Here is a 17,500-nt window from a genome sequence, read left to right on the forward strand (position 1 = left end):
ATGTTAATTGCTCAAATTACTTATTTTCATAAACTATGGTTAAACTAAACTAAAAAATATCAAATAGTTTCACTGTGTTTGAACTATTAGTAATAATACCACAAACCACAAACCAAACCACAAACCAAACCACGCATGAAGAGACAGAGAGAAAGGAAGACACAACATTATGTATGTTTCTGTTTGTTTGTTTGTTTGTTCATTAAAAACAATTCCCCCACCTTAGACTTCTCGTTCTTTATCCTATGGGCCTCGTCAATGACCAGGTATCTCCAGTTGAACTTCTTGAAGACAGACTTCTCCCTGATGACCATCTCGTAGGAGGTGACGCACACGTCCCACTCGCCCGGCATCATCACGTCACGGATGAACGCTGCCTATACACACACACACACACACACACACACACACACACACACACAGTACACACAGGAAGCCGAGTCTCACCAGCTGGATCTGACAAGCAGGCGAGGGAAAGCCCGCGCACAGAGACGTGTGACAGAGAGAGGTGAGGTGCAGCTAGCGCATAATGGTTGCTGTGCATCACCCATGTGGGTGCTACCCATCGGTGCCAATTAGTGAGGTTTCCCCTTCACTGTGAAGCGCTTTGAGTGCCGTGAAAAACGCTATATAAATGCAAAGTGTCGTTGATGTTGTTGTTGTTGTTGTTGTTGTTGTTGTTGTTGTTGGAAAGACCATGCGACAAAGAGAGGGGCGAGACTTTTTACCCTTGCATCTTTGTCTCCAATGAGGCAGACGGCTTTCAGAGTGGGGACCCAGCGCTTGAACTCGTTCATCCAGTTGTGAAGGGTGGACTTGGGCACCAGCACCATGTGGGGCCCGGGGATGTTGCGGTAGTGCTTCAGGTAGCCCAGCAAGGCTATGGTCTGCAAAGTCTTCCCCAAACCCTGTTGACCCATAAGCACAATACACATCAAACATATACGCAACAATACAGTCATTTCATGTGTATTACAGTAGCCGCATTGTGTATAAGCCGCAGGACAGTGTTTTATGCAAGTTAAAAGAAACAAAACTATATTAACACCATATTAATCCCCTGTGTATTAACCTCATAGCTGAAGAAATTTGAAGCCGCGGCTAATAGTTGAGAAATGACGGTAGACACAATAGACACAACACATGACCTACAGTAACAATTCCACTTAATTCCACCATTGATGATTGGATCATGATTAAATCAAAGATTCTTTTTTTTTTTAATGAGAAATTGTTCAATGCTATTGTCACCTCTGACGGAGACTGATTTTGCTACCCTTGCAGGGGGTTCAGTGCACAAAATGGATCCCAAATTGTACAGAGAGGTAGAAGAAGTCATTATAAACAGCTCGGCTACTACAGTATCTCTTACCATCTCATCAGCCAGGATGCCATTGATGCCATTCTCATAGAGAGAGATCATCCAGTTCAGGCCTCGTACTTGGTAGTCTCTCAAAGTGCCATTCTTCACATCTATTCGTTTTTGCAAAAACACACACATACGCACAACAAAGGTGTGATTGTCAGCAAACATTAAAGAATGGTGTTAGCAATAACTTGCTTATCAGCTTGGCTACATCATAGTCACGATATAAAAATGCTCTTTTTGATGCTTCTTCAAAGACAAAATAAATGTATAAATTATAAATATTCTGTCATAGCTATTCACTATTAAAGATGTGCTCGTAAGAAAAATCTTACTAAAACTATTTACCAGTATTTTTAAATTCTAAATAACATATAAATAAAAATGAATAACATGTTACTTAGTCCGTAAATGTCATAATCCTGCTATAATCCCACAGGACGACTCCTGCACGGAGCCAGGGAGCAGAAAGAGCGGGTGATCACGTACATGAGGGGGACTCCTCGAAGCGCACCAGCACGTTTGCGGCCTTGCGACTCTCCGAGAGCAGCTCCTCATCCTCCTCCTGTTCAGTGCGACGGTGCCGGTTGCTTCAGACACACGCAGACACACATCAGTGAGTACAGTCATTTCTAGTGTACTAGCTGCATTGTGTATACACCGCAGCGCAGTCATTTCTAGTGTACTAGCTGCATTGTGTATACTGTACACCGCAGCGCAGTCATTTCTAGTGTACTAGCTGTATTGTGTATACTGTACACCGCAGCGCAGTCATTTCTAGTGTACTAGCTGTATTGTGTATACACCGCAGCGCAGTCATTTCTAGTGTACAAGCTGCATTGTGTGTACACCGCAGCGCAGTCATTTCTAGTGTACTAGCTGCATTGTGTACACCGCAGCGCAGTCATTTCTAGTGTACTAGCTGCATTGTGTATACACCGCAGCGCAGTCATTTCTAGTGTACAAGCTGTATTGTGTATACACCGCAGCGCAGTCATTTCTAGTGTACTAGCTGTATTGTGTATACTGTACACCGCAGCGCAGTCATTTCTAGTGTACTAGCTGTATTGTGTATACTGTACACCGCAGCGCAGTCATTTCTAGTGTACTAGCTGTATTGTGTATACACCGCAGCGCAGTCATTTCTAGTGTACAAGCTGTATTGTGTATACATCGCAGCGCAGTCATTTCTAGTGTACAAGCTGCATTGTGTATACTGTACACCGCAGCGCAGTCATTTCTAGTGTACTAGCTGTATTGTGTATACTGTACACCGCAGCGCAGTCATTTCTAGTGTACTAGCTGTATTGTGTATACTGTACACCGCAGGGCAGTGTTTTATGGAAGTTAATAAATTAAAACTACACATTAAGGGCACTGCGAATTAACCGCGGTGCCAAATAGCTCAATGAATCAGAATCAGATTGTGCTCATGAAGAAGAATGAAGGGGAAAAAATGCAATGTATAGCCCACCCCTGTGTATTACAGTAACCTCATAGCTGAGGAAATTTTGCCTTGGTTAATATGTTGGGAAGATACAGTAATCGCATGCTGGACAACATCACCAGCAACCGACCCACCAGCATCCTCACATGGGCCATACAAAAGTTGCGTTCATGCACCTGGGAAGTGGGAAGGTTCCCACTTCAAAACTTCCCACTTCCAAAGTGAGAGTGTTTACTATGTTGAGTGATGTCAAAACATTCTCCTTGGAGCTCTCCAAAAGCCCCAACTTCAAACTGGGAAGTTCTCAGTTCATGTGTGACGTACAGTACATCCCCTACTGTGCACTCTAGAATTCTCCCACTTCCCAGTTGCTCATGAACGCACCAATACACCTTGATGGGTGAGACCCAAAGGCTATAGCAGCTCTGACTCACTCGCCCACAGACAGGAGGTCCTGCTTCTCGTCCTGCTTGATGCGGGGTCTCCCCACGCGCACCTTCAGGGGCGAGGTGGGGGATTTCTGCGAGGCCGGCTGGATGAAGTGAGCAAAGAGCTCCGTCTGCTTCAGCAGGAACTCAAAGCGATTCGCTCGGTCCGTTCTCTGAAGGATTGTGTTAGTAAACACATAATATACTTCATTTAACGTAACGTAATTATTGTGTGTGTGTTGATTGCATTGGTACCCCTACACTACACTTAATAACAGTATTATAATCTGCAGAGATATAAAAGTCCAACTTCAGAGAGTAAAAGTCCTACCATGTATTGCTTCTACCTGTGCAATTAACACAGGTGATTTCACTAATTAGCTCGCCTACCTGTGCAATTAACACAGGTGATTTCACTAATTAGCTCGTCTACCTGGCTCAGGAGTTGTGCCAATTAGAATCTGCTGCTTTAGCGAATGGCTGAAATGAAAAAGGGCAGTTTTACTTTCTACAGCCAAACTTTTAATCAATTAAACTAGTATGATATTGTTAATATCGTACCCCTTCACTGTAATCATATAATAGAAAACCCCCCATGGAAATTGCATGGAATTCTAAATGTAAATCTTGCTTCAAATGACACATATAGTTAGTTATGTCACAGAAGTGTTACAGCAGATGCTACCGACATCATGGGGCCATTGATTTGACAATGCCATTACCTATCATGATGACAGCTTTCGTGACAGCTTAATGTCATTGAGTTGTCACAGCATCATAAAGACATGACAACCACCAATTATGGTGTCACATAATAAGTTATATCCCAAGCCACTGTCTGTAAATTCAATACAGCATATGATATCTAGCATGACAGGAATATTGCATGCTTTGTATTAGTTTTACGAAGTAGGATTCAAGTGAATGTTGGACCCCATGCAATATACTGTAGGCTATTTACATACCACATTATTTTAACCATTTACCAATGCAAATATCAAATCAAAAGATTTAACAGCTGTAATGATTTTGTCAAGTGCAGCTATGCTGCTGTCTGGGCCTTGAAGGATAGCAAACTCAAGAGGACTTCTCGCTCACCCTCTTCTCCTCATACTCCGGGTCGACGGTGCCCTCTTTCACGGCTGCCTTGGGTGGCGGCTTCAGATGAAAGGCTGGCTCGTCCTGGACAGACACAAATTCACACCGAAATTATATCATGCTAATAATTATGCTATTCATGCCATGCATGCAATTCTATCATAGTAAGAATACACATTACATTGTTACACCTATCGTATTATTCCACCAATTGTGTGATTGTCTCCTGTTTGTTTTGAGAGTTTGTTTATGGCCATGTGTAACTTGTTTCGGTCTGATTTGGCATGACGCCATGACTAAACACGTCAACCATGTGTCACGTGTTCAAGTTCACTTTAATGAAAGTAAACAGCAAAGCAAAGCAGTGTCGCAGTGTGTGCAGTAATTCTACTCGTAGAATGGAAATGTGATTATTTTTTTCTAGGCATATCACTGTGCTGTTGCTGGCCAGAGAGCCAACCAGAGAGGACTATATCGAACCAGCAACAAGCAATGGGAGAGCTTTGCCTTTGACAGAACTACCACTGACGTACGAACGACGGTGTGTGGTGGTTGCGTGGTAGCCCAGACTACGCAGGCTACCGTTCCGTTATTGCAGTAGCATACAGATCAGGTCTGACTGACACAGTTGCAAGTTGGCGACACTCATGTGTTTACACCACATGATAATAACATGATAATGCCGTTCCTGTTGCGGCCACAAGAGTAGTCGGTGCGTGCGCGAGCACTTCAGAGTGTCTTCATAAACAACATGACGTTCGTGCCTCGTTCAACATCTGCAGCTGTACAGTTGTGGCGTGCGCTCCGCCTTCCCGCCATATTCTCTCCGTTTGCTGAAAAGCAGCAAACTTCTGCACGGTGTTTTTCCATGTATAAAGCAGAAAAACGCATGCTCATTGCCCCTTACCTCCTCCGACTCCTGCTTGGCATCGCGGGAAGTGGAGGGTACCTCTTCGTCAGACATTACGCCAACACACAGGTCCTTATCCTGAATTATTTTTTATCAGACAGTAAGTTATACATGGCAAAATAAGCGTCTACGTCATTATCAGACAGTACAAGAATCCTGGCACACGCCCCCTCCACAAAAGTGACAATCCCGCGATGTTTGAACACCGAATTCTCGCGATAACTGGTGTAGTCAGTAATAGCAGAGAATGTAGACGGGCCCTGGTAATAAGCAGTGAAATGTTAGGCTCGAAAAACAAGGTAAATATAGCTGATTTAATGCTACCGGATGCCGTTATTGTTATCTCACCACTGAATGAACGTCAGCCGAAGACATACCAAAGAACATGCAAAAAGTCAGTGTTTGTGAGACCAGACCGGTATAGCCTACCTATCATAGGCTCCTGTGCTTTGCAGCCACTTGTCAACAAACTTTTAAAAGTAGCCTAAGCAATTAACAGTGAGAGCGAAACTCTCTATCAGTGTGAGAGATCAATGAGCACCACATAACTCTGTGTGGCTGTCATGTTCAAGTGATTCCAGAGAGGTAGAGAGGTGTGTTGGGGGTCAGCAAGAGTGAAGAGAGGGAAGAACAGAGCACAGTGGAGCACAAGAGATAGAGAACTTGGTACGAGCGCACCTGAACAAAACGAGATAGGCTATCAGAGCAGGGGCCGCATTCTTCCCTATTTGGCAACAATGAAAGAACAGGTGTATAGACACAACAAAACAAAACAAAAAAAAAACAAAGCGTTAGGCTATCTCTGAAGATCAGTGAGCCAGAACAGAAGAGGCGTGAGCGGTCGGCAATGGTGAGACAGAGAGAGTGCGTCACAGAGTGGCACTACTTGTTATGGCACAGCAGACAGCAGTGTGTTTAGAAGTGTTGGGAAGAATGACAGAGGAGGTAAATATGTAGGCAAAATCATCCCAAATCTAGATATCCATGAAAAGGAGGGGAGGAGTTAACAGAGATCCCATAACACAGTAGGCTATAGGGAGATTCAATGCAGTGGCCCTCTTGAAATGGAGCTTCGCAATGACAAAATCCTAAAGGGCACTCAGCCATGACAGACAAACCACTGAAATAGTAGGCTTCTGCAAAAGTGTAGGCAGTCCATCTCACATGAGTAGACTGTCTGATTTACAATATGGTGTTTTTTGTGTGTGAGTCACTTAGGTGTGCTGTATGAGTCCACACCAGAAACCAATGATTTCAGTGCCAGTTAGGGATCTGCACAACGGCAAAGGGACACTTGATGCCCATCACTCTTTTCCATTATCTTTTGTCTATTATGAGGTAAGCATTCTTTTCAGATCTACTACTAAATGTTGGTTTCAATCTCTATTTTCCTATAACTTAAAAAACAAAGCAACTTGTCACCACAAGGTGGCGATCCGTTATCAGTCTTTGGCCCCAAACTCTCAAAATAACTGAAATATTTTGTTTTAATGTTTTCTTGAAAAATAACATTTCTGTTATTAACACTACCACAACTACTACTTCTGTTTACACTTAGTGCTCTATGATTCTACCGACAACATTTGTCACCCTGTTTTGAGTGCACACATCTCAGTACTGTAGGCTATGCTTTAATCCACACCTTCTTGCACACATTTTCACACACACACACACACACACACACACACACACACACAGACACGCGCACACACACACACACACACACACACACACACACACACACACACACACACGCACACACACACACACATGTTATGATAGAGGTCAAGTGCTTCCCGCACATTTGTGCCGTTACAGGGAGGGACGAATTTCCTTTTCTGTGAAATAACCCCCAGCAGCACCACCACCACCCCATCCTCTCTGACACTCTGCATGCGTACTGACACGAAGAGATACACACATGCTCACACCCATGCATGCACACACACGCCCTTCTCGCTCAGACGAACGGGCACACCTCTCTCTCTCTCTCTCTCTCCCCCCCCTCCCTTCCTCCCTCCCTCTGCCTCTCTCTCTCACACACACATACTCTCTCTCCCTCCCTCTCTTCCCCCTCTCTCTCTTTCGCTCTCTCTCTCTCCCTCTCTCAGTCTCTTCGTGTGATCAATGACATGACTTCCTCCTTGTGGCAGCTGGGGATTGAACACAGGCTCCTCTCTGCTCTGTTTTCAGTCTGACAGCAGCAGTGGCAGCCTCGGCACTGAAGAGCACACCAGAGGACACACACACACACATACACACACACACTCATACACACAGAGGGAAAGAGAGAAACACACACACACACACACATGTACACACTGTGGATTCCGTGAGCAGGCAACATGAGTGCGGATGATGTGGTGTTTACCGGCTGGCTCGTCAAGTCCCCACCAGAGAAGAAGCTCAATACCAGATATGTGAGTGTAAACACTATGTCCGGACCGTGTGTGTTTGTGTGTGTGTGTGTGTGCTGCTGTAGAACTTACATGTGTTTAATGTGTGGGTATGTCTTTATGTGTGTGTGTGTGTGTGTGTGTGTGTGTGTGTGTGTGTCTCTACGAGTGGCAATTACTACTGCAGTGGTGTTAGAGCCGTGTTTGTGGAAGTCCCCGCTGCACTGAGCTCTTCCTCTGACAGATGCCCAGCGTCCTTCTGCCGGCTACGTTAGTCCGTGCTGCGATGTGCTGTGAGATTGGAGTTGCATTTAAGTTTTGCTGTGCAGTAGCTCCTAGAAGTGTTTTTCTATGTGTTTGTCTTTCTGTGTCTGTGTTGGTCTGTCTGTTTGTCTCTGTGTTTGTGTGTCCGTTTGTCTCTATGTGTGTGTGTGTGTGTGTGTGTGTGTGTGTGTGTGTGTTGTCCTTTTGTGTCATCAGCACGATGTGGACATTCTTATGTCATTTTGTCACAGCCGTGTGTTGTGTAGTGTGTAGTCACAAGACACTGTGCTTGCTGTTTGACAAAGTCTTGTTGTGAGTGTCGTAAAGGAAAGCTGTTATTTAACCTGTCTTTTGTATGACATGGTCGTTGTGTACCTCTATTCTCAGAAAAGGGACTTTTCGCTAATGAACAATGCCTTAGAGTTTGTACTGATAACTCAGAATTGTTTGTGGAACTATTTCTGAATCCTTCAAGCAATCAGGTTTACAGTTTAGCTCCCTTAAGGATCTGGGTAGAACCCTCAGGGAAAGGGCAGTTTTCACTCAGAACATTTCCTTACACAAAGAACCATTTGTTGGCTAAAGAATGTTTTAGCTAGTAGTCCTAAAGGGCTGTGTTGTGAAGACGAGCTGAAATATGCTTATCTTTGTTCAGATAATCTTTACTAACTGTCTGTGTGGTGTCCAGTGTCTGTGTTCAACCCTGTTATGCGACTTGTCAGTGTCATATCAGACATGTCAGACTGTACCTGGCTCCTGCATTGAGTGACAGTGCAATGTCGTTATCATAATCCTATTGTTTTCCTTCAGTTATTTTCCTTTGCTGTCTTGTTCACATATAGTCCTCCATGACAGTGTGATGCTGTCCTTGCTTGCTTATAGTAGCAGTCGTTGTCGCTCATATGGTGTTACCTCTCGTGTTATTGTCGCTCATATGGTGTTACCTCTCGTGTTATTGTCGCTCATATGGTGTTACCTCGGTTACCTCTCGTGCTATTGACCAGGAACTGCCTGCTTCCCGGCTTATCCACTTCCTGCTCGTCTTGTCCTCTCACTCACTGACGGCAAATACACACACACACACGTACACACACACACACACACACACACACACACACACACACAAGCACACATGCAACACAGGCATTATTTATTTAAAACAACAATATGCAGCACACTGTCCAAAATACACACACATGATGCCACTAAAAATGTGTCTGTCTTTTACCATTTTCATATTAGCTAGCTTCAACAAGCCTGTTCTCTCATTTGGTCACACTATTTGTTTATATGTGTAATCTGCCACAGTTGGAGATCGTTCTAACACGTCTCTGCCCATTTTGGTTAATCACTGGTGTGCAAGACATGTCAAGAATCACATCAGATATGTTAGTTTACCCGTTCAGTTTACTGCCGTACCCTATTAACACCTTACTGAACAAACTCCAGTGTTGTGACGACACTCGGGCCCATACATGTACACAAATATGAATCGCCTCTCCAGTGTTTTCCACTGATGCACTTGAAAGCATCACGACTGGGTGGAGTTGGACACAGAGTTTCGTTTCGTTGTTTACGTTTTGCGAGTCTTCCCATAACAAGAGTTGCACATCTTCGTGTACAGCACATTCTGTCACACACAAACACACATGTTCATATACACACACACATACACAGAAAGAGAGAGCGAGAGAGACAGAGCAAACAGACAAATGCACACACACACACACACACACACACTCACATAGACATGCACACACAAGGCATGCTAGCACACATAGCTTTGCTTCTGTGAAATCTGGGTGTGTTGCAAAATATGGGAAGTCCTGTCAATGGCAGGCAGTTAGGGGTGACCCTGCAGGCAGATGGGAATCAGGTTGTCAGTGACCCCCACCCCCACCCCCCAAGCAAAGCCCAACAACATGCTGTTGCCACAGTTTAGACCACTTCCTGTGTCTAAGTAGAAGGAGAAGGGGGTCATCGTTTGTATGAGAAAGTGCACAGTGGAGCACACAAACGCACATACTCACAGGCACACACACACACACACACACACACACACACACACAGATGTATGTTTGGTAAATAGTTGAGAGTTTCACTAAAGCAGGACATTTGAAGAGCATGCAGGTCATAACAACAAGTCCGCAGTCAACTGTCATGTTCTGTGCAGCCCTTACAGTCCTCCCAGGGCCAGAAGAGGTGCACCTTGTATTTACAGTTGATTTGAATACTGGCAAGGTCAGAATGAAACTGCTCTGTTTTCACTTTACACTCAAGGCCATCCATCACGTGGAGTGCACTGCACTCTCATGTTATTGTGTTCAGTGCCAGATTGGTTTCAGCCAAAAAACAATAGGCTATACCTCAATGGATCATGCAAGCCTTTGCCATAGTCAACGGGAGGTTCATCTGACGAAAAGATGGCAGCATGCTCCTCTCTGGGTTTGGAGCAAAGATTCTAGAACAGAGCTCTGTTCTAGAATCTTTGGTGTAGAGCTTTCACTTTGAGTCTTTCCACACACTCTGAATAAATCATGAACCACCTTAGAGCCAGTTTAAGAGCGCCAGATGATGAAAAAAAAAGAGCTCAGAGCTTTTAAGGTGCTACTTGGACTGGATGTAAAAGATGCATGAATGTATTTCACCGTAACGCATGACCTAAAAGAAGTGGTCCTCCGTAGGTGCGTCATACTACTCGTATGAAGCCACAGGAAAGGTGTTCTGATGTGGTAAATGTATCAAGATCCAGCATAAAGCCACTGTGATGTGTGCTACAGTAGTACCCTGTGCGTGCTTCCTTCTCTTGTATGTGTTTTGCTGGTGCAAAATCATAACAGTTGTGCCATTATCTGCATACACATATTTGTTTTTTTCACCATCCCCAAAATAGTGGAAGTGCATGTCACATGAAGATGGTGAAAAGCTGAACTCTTGGTTGACGGCTTGTATTAAAGGTCACGGTCCTATTTGAGTCTCTCTAGTCCCTCCGCTGGAGCTCTCGCAGCATGCAGGCTAATGGCAGACAAATGGATGTTTTGTTCTCCTCTCGACTAAAACTGCCTGTTGTGTGCGCCGCGCCGCGCCGCGCCGCGCAGTGCTGACGACTTCCTCTTCTGAGCTGGGCTTCTGGGAAAGGCCAGCGTTAGTTCCTCACAGTGACCATGTCAAAAGCGCAAGAAGCGGGCCTTTTGTCTGCAGGCGAGGTGCAACCCGGTCACACGCTGACCTTGGCTTCTGAGCATGCTCCGTTGGTGCCGTGGTTTGGTTACCATGACGAATAACCAAAGCAGCACTGTGGTTAGAGAAGGGGGTTGGGGGGTACACACACTCTGGCTATATTAGTGAGGCAAATCATAATTGTCTAGACACACAGCCTGTTGAGGGTCATGATGAAGCTGGTGTCTTTTCCAAGCAAACACAAATATATATAAACAATGGAGAAGAAAAATAAATATCAGTCCTCTGTTTTTTGCACTGTTATAGCCACAACATACCCATTCCACTGGTTTGGCTGGACAAAGCAATTGTTAGATAAGAATGTGCTCATACACATACAACAGCATGTTTTATCAATATTATAAGAGGCAAAGCTTAACTATGACAAGCTGTCCAATAATAGCTTTCATGCTACTGGAAAGTATGCGTTGATAGAGCCTTCTAAGAATAAGGAGTGACTGACAGACTGCTGTTTTCCATCTTTTACGTGACATCATGGTTTAACGTCTTTGCCTGCCCGTCGGCAAACAATCAGTAAGAATGCTAAGTCGTCATTACAGGTTTAAGGGATCGGTCATGCCATTTGTTGTAAGATAACACCAATATTGCTGACAGATTGCGTCAAGCGGATTTTTTTCAACCTTCTCTTCCCCTGAAGGCCCATCAGCACTTTCTTGATCGGTAGCGTGTTTCTAATGCTCAACTCAGGGGAGTCAGCACAGCGCTACTGCTGCTGACATCAGTATGGAGTTGAATGTAGAGGCTGAATGTTCCTCAGACGTTGCTGACATGTTGTACGCGAGCATTAGATGGAAGTATGAGCTCACTTCTTTTTCATCCGCTCTTTGCAGAGAAGTACAGTAATCGAAAACAAAGAACTGTAGGTTCCTGTCCTGGCTTCCTTGCATTGGCTCTCTGTCCACTTTAGAGTTCAGCTCAGCTCAAGGTTTTACTGATTGTTTTTAAGGCTCTTAATGGGCTCAATGGGCTCAATCTCTGACCTCATCTATTTGCCAGTACGCCAAGCGTAGTCTAGGTCCCTCACAATCTGTGGGCAAAAGCTCTTTTTCAAGTGGTTCGGTCACAGCTCAAACAAAAAGGTGACGGAGCTTCTGCAGTCACGGCGCCACATCTGTAGAACCAATTGGCTCCAACCACTCAAAGTGCTCCCTCCAGTCTTGCCTTTTTGGTCACAGGTTCAAACCCTACAGTTTTTCTCGGGTCTTCTCAGCCTTCTAATGTCCCATCGGTTGCTATATCTGGAACTCTGTGCATGTCCCCTGCTGTCCTTCGGTTGGTGGTGGTGTTGTCATTGTTGTTGTTGTTGTTGCTGTTGTTGTTGATGATGATGTGTATCTGTTTGCTGTTGTCCTTCTCATAATAGATGTATGTTTGTTATCATTTGCACTTTGGTCAGTGAAAGCTGTGTTTAAATGTGCTTTATAAGTAGATTTTACTTCCTTACTTTCTTACTCATGTGACTGATCATAACTGTGACAATGCTTTAGCTCATACTTGCCAAGATTGGACAGATGTGTCAGTGACAGTCATGGAAAACATTTTTAGACACTGGATTAGCTGATTATTTTCGGGTTGTTGATGAGTATGTAAAATAGTCAGATATTACAGAAATTAAATTAAAATTCATGAAATAACTCAAGCATTGATCATAATACTGACTTGGAGATCTTTCTCTCTCTCTCTCTCTCCCTCTCTCTCTCCCTCTCCCTCTCTCTCTCTCTCTCTCTCTCTCTCTCTATCTCTCTCTCTATCTCTCTGCCTTCTGGCCAGTCATGGAGGAAGCGCTGGTTTGTCCTTCGTCAGGGCCGCATGAGCGGCAACCCGGACGTGCTGGAGTACTACCGCAGCAAGTGCTCCCGGAAGCCCATCCGCACCATCGACCTGCAGGAGTGCGAGGTCCACGCGCCGAGCATCGAGTCCCAGCAGCAGCAGCAGCAGCAGCAGCCGCCGCCTCCTCCGCCTCCACAGTCCCTGCACAAGCGGCAGTTCCAGAACCAGCACCTGTTCGTGGTGAAGACGGCCGCGCGCGTCTTCTACCTGCTGGCCAAGACGCAGGAGGAGATGAACGGCTGGGTGCAGAGGATCAGCCAGATCTGCACCTTCGGGACGCCGGATGACACAGGTGAGGTCACCGATCACAGGCACCGCCTGCTGTGCAAAGGGTGAAGATGGAAGGCATTACCTCACATTGCATTACATTTGGCTGTCGCTTTTTTTAGCCAAAGCGACTTACAACGTGGTAAACAGTTTAAACTTTTTAAAGCAATTCCCACAACAATTCTAGGACCATTTTAAAAAGGAAGAGTGCAATAAGAAGAAGTGCATGAGTGAGTGCTGCATAAACAGTCAAGTGTCAGTTCTAGTCAGGTGGTCAGTAACTCGGGAAGATGCATTGCTGTAATTGATGGCAAATGTGCCGGGTCTGTTGCACATGAACTAAAGCTATCGTGGGGTGTGTGTGGGGCCATTGCACTGACTGACCTCCTCCCCATGTTTGCAATTAGGGTCTTGCTCTTGGTATTAGATTAAGCTAATTAAGTAGATCGTCACCATTATGATGTACTTATTGCATTAGTCTTAGTTCATGCATGGTGGACCTGCCTTGGCTCGTTACTTGATTTAATGCGAGTTGCGAGTCAATGACATTTGGGACCACATTGGGCTCTGGCTTATTCGTTCCTGTAGGTCTACATTGATCTCAATGTGAGAGATTGCATATGATTACTACACATTACCTTATTCCACCACATATGCATTCCATAGCATTGTAGTTCCAGAAATACATTTGCATAATGTTTGATATGTTTCAACAACATATTTGACCTTTCAACTTGCCAGCAGAGTAATGGACGTAACTGTGCCAAATCCAAATCAATGTTTTGGAAAGGAGGCAGATTCATCTCATTTCACTGAACTGGCTCGGTGGTCCGTGTTTCCTCTGTTGTCTTTTTGTGTGTGCTAGCAGACCATTTTATTTCCATTTCCTCTTCTCAGTTCGGAAATGAAGGAGAGATTTTCTCATCAAAGTACTTGAGTCCTCAGTCCGTGAAATCCGCTACCTGTCACTCACAGACTTCTCAAGAAGCTTCTGTTAAGATCGTGGTTGACCTGAGCTTGCACTTGCACAAGAATCACAACCACAAACACAAGTTAGGGAAAAGCCACCTCTCTTTGTCTTTCTTTCTCTCTCTGTCTCTCTCTTCCTCTCTATCTATTTCTCTCTCTCACTGACGCACACACGCACACACACACACACACACACACACACACACACACACACACACACACACACTTGAGACACGCCAACAACCAAACGTACCCACTATTGCTTAAACCACAAGCTTGCTTTTCCAGACCTGTGGGCTGTTGGTGTAATGTGTCATTGATGTCCACGAGTCACACATCACTATACACTTTAACTAAAACTCTCTAAAGCTAGGGCAGACCAGAGGGAAACAAGGGGACTGGATATCCCGTGAAGTTTACTCACCATTGCACTGGTCCAACAACAGGCCTATTACATGTACTAATACATGTACGAGCGTAATATTAGGACCTGACAAATACAATGGTAAATAGAAGAGTAAACACTATGGCTGTGTCAACACTGCAGGGCTTTCTGCCGTTTCACCAAACCAGTCTTTTGTTTGCAGGCCGCGGTTTGCAGCTGTTTATTTCCTTGTAATAAGGGGGAGGGGGATATGACGTGGGACTGGCATTACTTATCTTTCATGTTGAGTTGTCATATCTGTGTCATCAGTCTCTGCAGAGAGCAGCATCATGAGTGTTTCATGAGGAGAAAGGTCTGGTTAGTGTCTGGTGGAACGGGCCAATCCTTCCTCTCTGTGGCGGAGTGAAGACTAGCCGGGCTACGGCGCCTCTTCCCTCTGCTCTACTCTGGTTTAATCGAGGCTAAGCATTAGCATTCAAGCCCATTCTCTCCTTCTCTCTCTCCCCCTCTCTCTCGCTTTCTCTCACTCCCTCTCTCTTTTTCTCTGTCTCTCTCCCTCATTCCCTCTCTTTTTCTCTCCCTTGCTCCTTCTCCCTTTCTCTCTCTCTCTCCATCTTTCTCTCCCTATCACCCTCTCTCCTTTTTTTCTCGATCTTTTTCTCCCTCGCTCCTTCTCTCTTTTTTTCTCTCTCTCTCTCAATCTTCCTCTCCCTCGCTCCTTCTCTCCCTCTCTCCATCTTCCTCTCCCTCATTCCTTCTCTCTTTTTTTCTCTCTCTCTCCATCTTCCTCTCCCTCCCTCTCTCCCTCTCCCTCTCTCCCTCTCTCTCTCTCTCTCTCTCTCTCTCCCTCTCTCTCTCTCTCTCTCTCTCTCTCTCCCTCTCTCTCTCTCTCTCTCTCTCTCTCTCTCTCTCTCTCTGTCGCTCCACTGGGCATGGCCACATGACTACAGCTCCACAGCTCCACATCTCTGCCTGAACTCTCTCCCTCTCTCCCTCTCTCTCTGCCTGGACTCTCTCTCTCCCTCTCTCTCTCTCTCTCTCTCTCTCTCTCTCTCTCTCTCTCTGTCGCTCTGCCTGGACTCGCCGCCGCTTCTGTGCCACGCGCAGCTGCACACGCGGCTGGGCAATATGCTCCCGCCGAGCCGACAGCCCCCGAGCGGCGGCGTGCCAGCAGATGGCCACGGCGCGCGTCACCCTCTGTCAGCTCCAGCCTTGGGACAGACTTAATCATTCCTGGGAGGGGAGCGAGCGCGGGCCAGGCTTGGGACAGACTTAATCATTCCTGGGAGGGGAGCGAGCGCGGGCCAGGCTTGGGACAGACTTAATCATTCCTGGGAGGGGAGCGAGCGCGGGCCAGGCTTGGGACAGACTTAATCATTCCTGGGAGGGGAGCGCGCGCGGGCCAGGCTTTGAGCAACAGCACTAGGATGTTTCGGCTGCTTGCGTAACACAAGTGGGACGAAATACCTGAGAAACAGAGGAGTTGCTGTGACTGGCCTCGGGGTGTTTTCCCATGTTCGTTGGCCCTAAAGATGGGGGCAGAGGTAGCATAGTGGTTAAGGAGCTGAGTTTGAATGCGGTATGCAAAAATGTGGGTTCAATTCCCAGCTTACACCGTTGTGCCCTTGAGGCACAAACACAGAGTTCTACTGGAGACAGTGGCCCTTGTAATATAAATGCCATATGTATGTCGCTTTGGACGTAAGCGTCTGCTGAATGTTAATCTAAATATTAGATCATAAATGTCACATACATTCATATACGCTGACAGGGGTGTTCATTCTTGTGCCCATATGTTTTCTATACATAGTGTTCATGGGCAGAGACTCTCAACATGATGTTGACTGAGCCTCGAGTCGGCACACTGGTTGAGAACCACTTCAGACACAAAAGAAGAGGCGTAGAGGACAAAAGAGGCGTGTTGCTGTCTGTAGTGTGGAGATATGCCCACCTTTATCTCTCCATTTCTTCTCTATCTCTTTTCTTCTCTCGTTCCCTCTTTTTTTCTCCCGCTCTTTTTCGCTGTGCCACTGGCCGGTGGAAGCGTATAGTGGCTAAGGAGCTGGGCTAGCATGCATTAGCCTAGCCAGTGGTAGCATAATGGCTAATGGGCTGGGTTATGTAGTAGCCTGGCCAGTGGTAGCATAGTGGCTAAGGGTCTGGGCTAGCATGTAGTATCCTGGCCAGTGGTAGCATAGTGGCTAAGCGGCTGGGCTAGCATGTAGTAGCCTGGCCAGTGGTAGCATAGTGGCTAAGGAGCTGGGCTAGCATGTAGTAGCCTGGCCAGTGGTAGCATAGTGGCTAAGGAGCTGGGCTAGCATGTAGTAGCCTGGCCAGTGGTAGCATAGTGGCTAGGGTCTGGGTTAGCATGCACTAGCCTGAAGTTGTGCGTGGAATGACCAGCTTCCACGATTGTGTCTTTGAGCAAGACACTTACCTTGAGTGGCTCTAGGGACAATGGCCCTCCTAATATGATTGACACACGTTAGTCGCTTTGGATAAAAGCGCATGCCAAATGAATTAATGTAAATATCAATATGAATGTAATGCTGTGCTGCTCGGTCACCTCTCTTTGTCAGCGCTTGTGTGAACACACACTTGTAGATGTGTATTAGATGAGATAAAGATCTTAACCACAGGCTTGCTTAATACTGAGAAGCAAAACAGAATGATTATAGATAGTAAGAGCAGCATTTCTGTGACACACTGAGGTGTGACTATGACTGTACACACGCAGACACACACACACACACACACACACACACACACACACACACACACATTTACTTGTACACAAGTACAGGCAAGTACATACACAAACAAAACTTGACATTAATTCCATCTACATTATCATTTCCAAATATGGTTTGCCCCTTTTTCAGGAACTCTGTAAGTGCGTT

At 45.6% G+C, this 17,500-nt stretch overlaps 2 protein-coding genes across 4 annotated transcripts in view; one reads left to right on the top strand and one right to left on the bottom strand.

Moving 5' to 3' along the window:
- Positions 1-5,408, bottom strand: part of smarca1 (SWI/SNF related, matrix associated, actin dependent regulator of chromatin, subfamily a, member 1) — a 28,776-nt gene extending 23,368 nt beyond the window's left edge. Inside the window, exons 1-7 of one of the 3 annotated variants that reach the window (XM_062536007.1) lie at positions 5,247-5,408; positions 4,340-4,423; positions 3,248-3,414; positions 1,856-1,956; positions 1,373-1,473; positions 729-908; positions 222-377 (exon numbers count right to left, since the gene is read on the bottom strand). In XM_062536007.1, the coding sequence (XP_062391991.1) occupies positions 222-377; positions 729-908; positions 1,373-1,473; positions 1,856-1,956; positions 3,248-3,414; positions 4,340-4,423; positions 5,247-5,303 (846 nt within the window). In that variant the 5' untranslated portion in view covers positions 5,304-5,408. The remainder of the gene's footprint in view (positions 1-221; positions 378-728; positions 909-1,372; positions 1,474-1,855; positions 1,957-3,247; positions 3,415-4,339; positions 4,424-5,246) is intronic. The other 2 variants (XM_062536008.1, XM_062536009.1) reach the window with 2 other exon arrangements.
- Positions 5,409-6,547: 1,139 nt separating this feature from the next.
- gab3 (GRB2 associated binding protein 3) overlaps positions 6,548-17,500 on the top strand; it is a 22,906-nt gene continuing 11,953 nt past the window's right edge. Inside the window, exons 1-3 of the mRNA XM_062536010.1 lie at positions 6,548-6,587; positions 7,443-7,669; positions 12,920-13,271. Of these exons, the coding sequence (XP_062391994.1) occupies positions 7,595-7,669; positions 12,920-13,271 (427 nt within the window). The 5' untranslated portion in view covers positions 6,548-6,587; positions 7,443-7,594. The remainder of the gene's footprint in view (positions 6,588-7,442; positions 7,670-12,919; positions 13,272-17,500) is intronic.

This window comes from Sardina pilchardus, chromosome 5 (assembly GCF_963854185.1).
Source record: "Sardina pilchardus chromosome 5, fSarPil1.1, whole genome shotgun sequence".
Lineage (NCBI taxonomy): Eukaryota > Metazoa > Chordata > Actinopteri > Clupeiformes > Clupeidae > Sardina > Sardina pilchardus.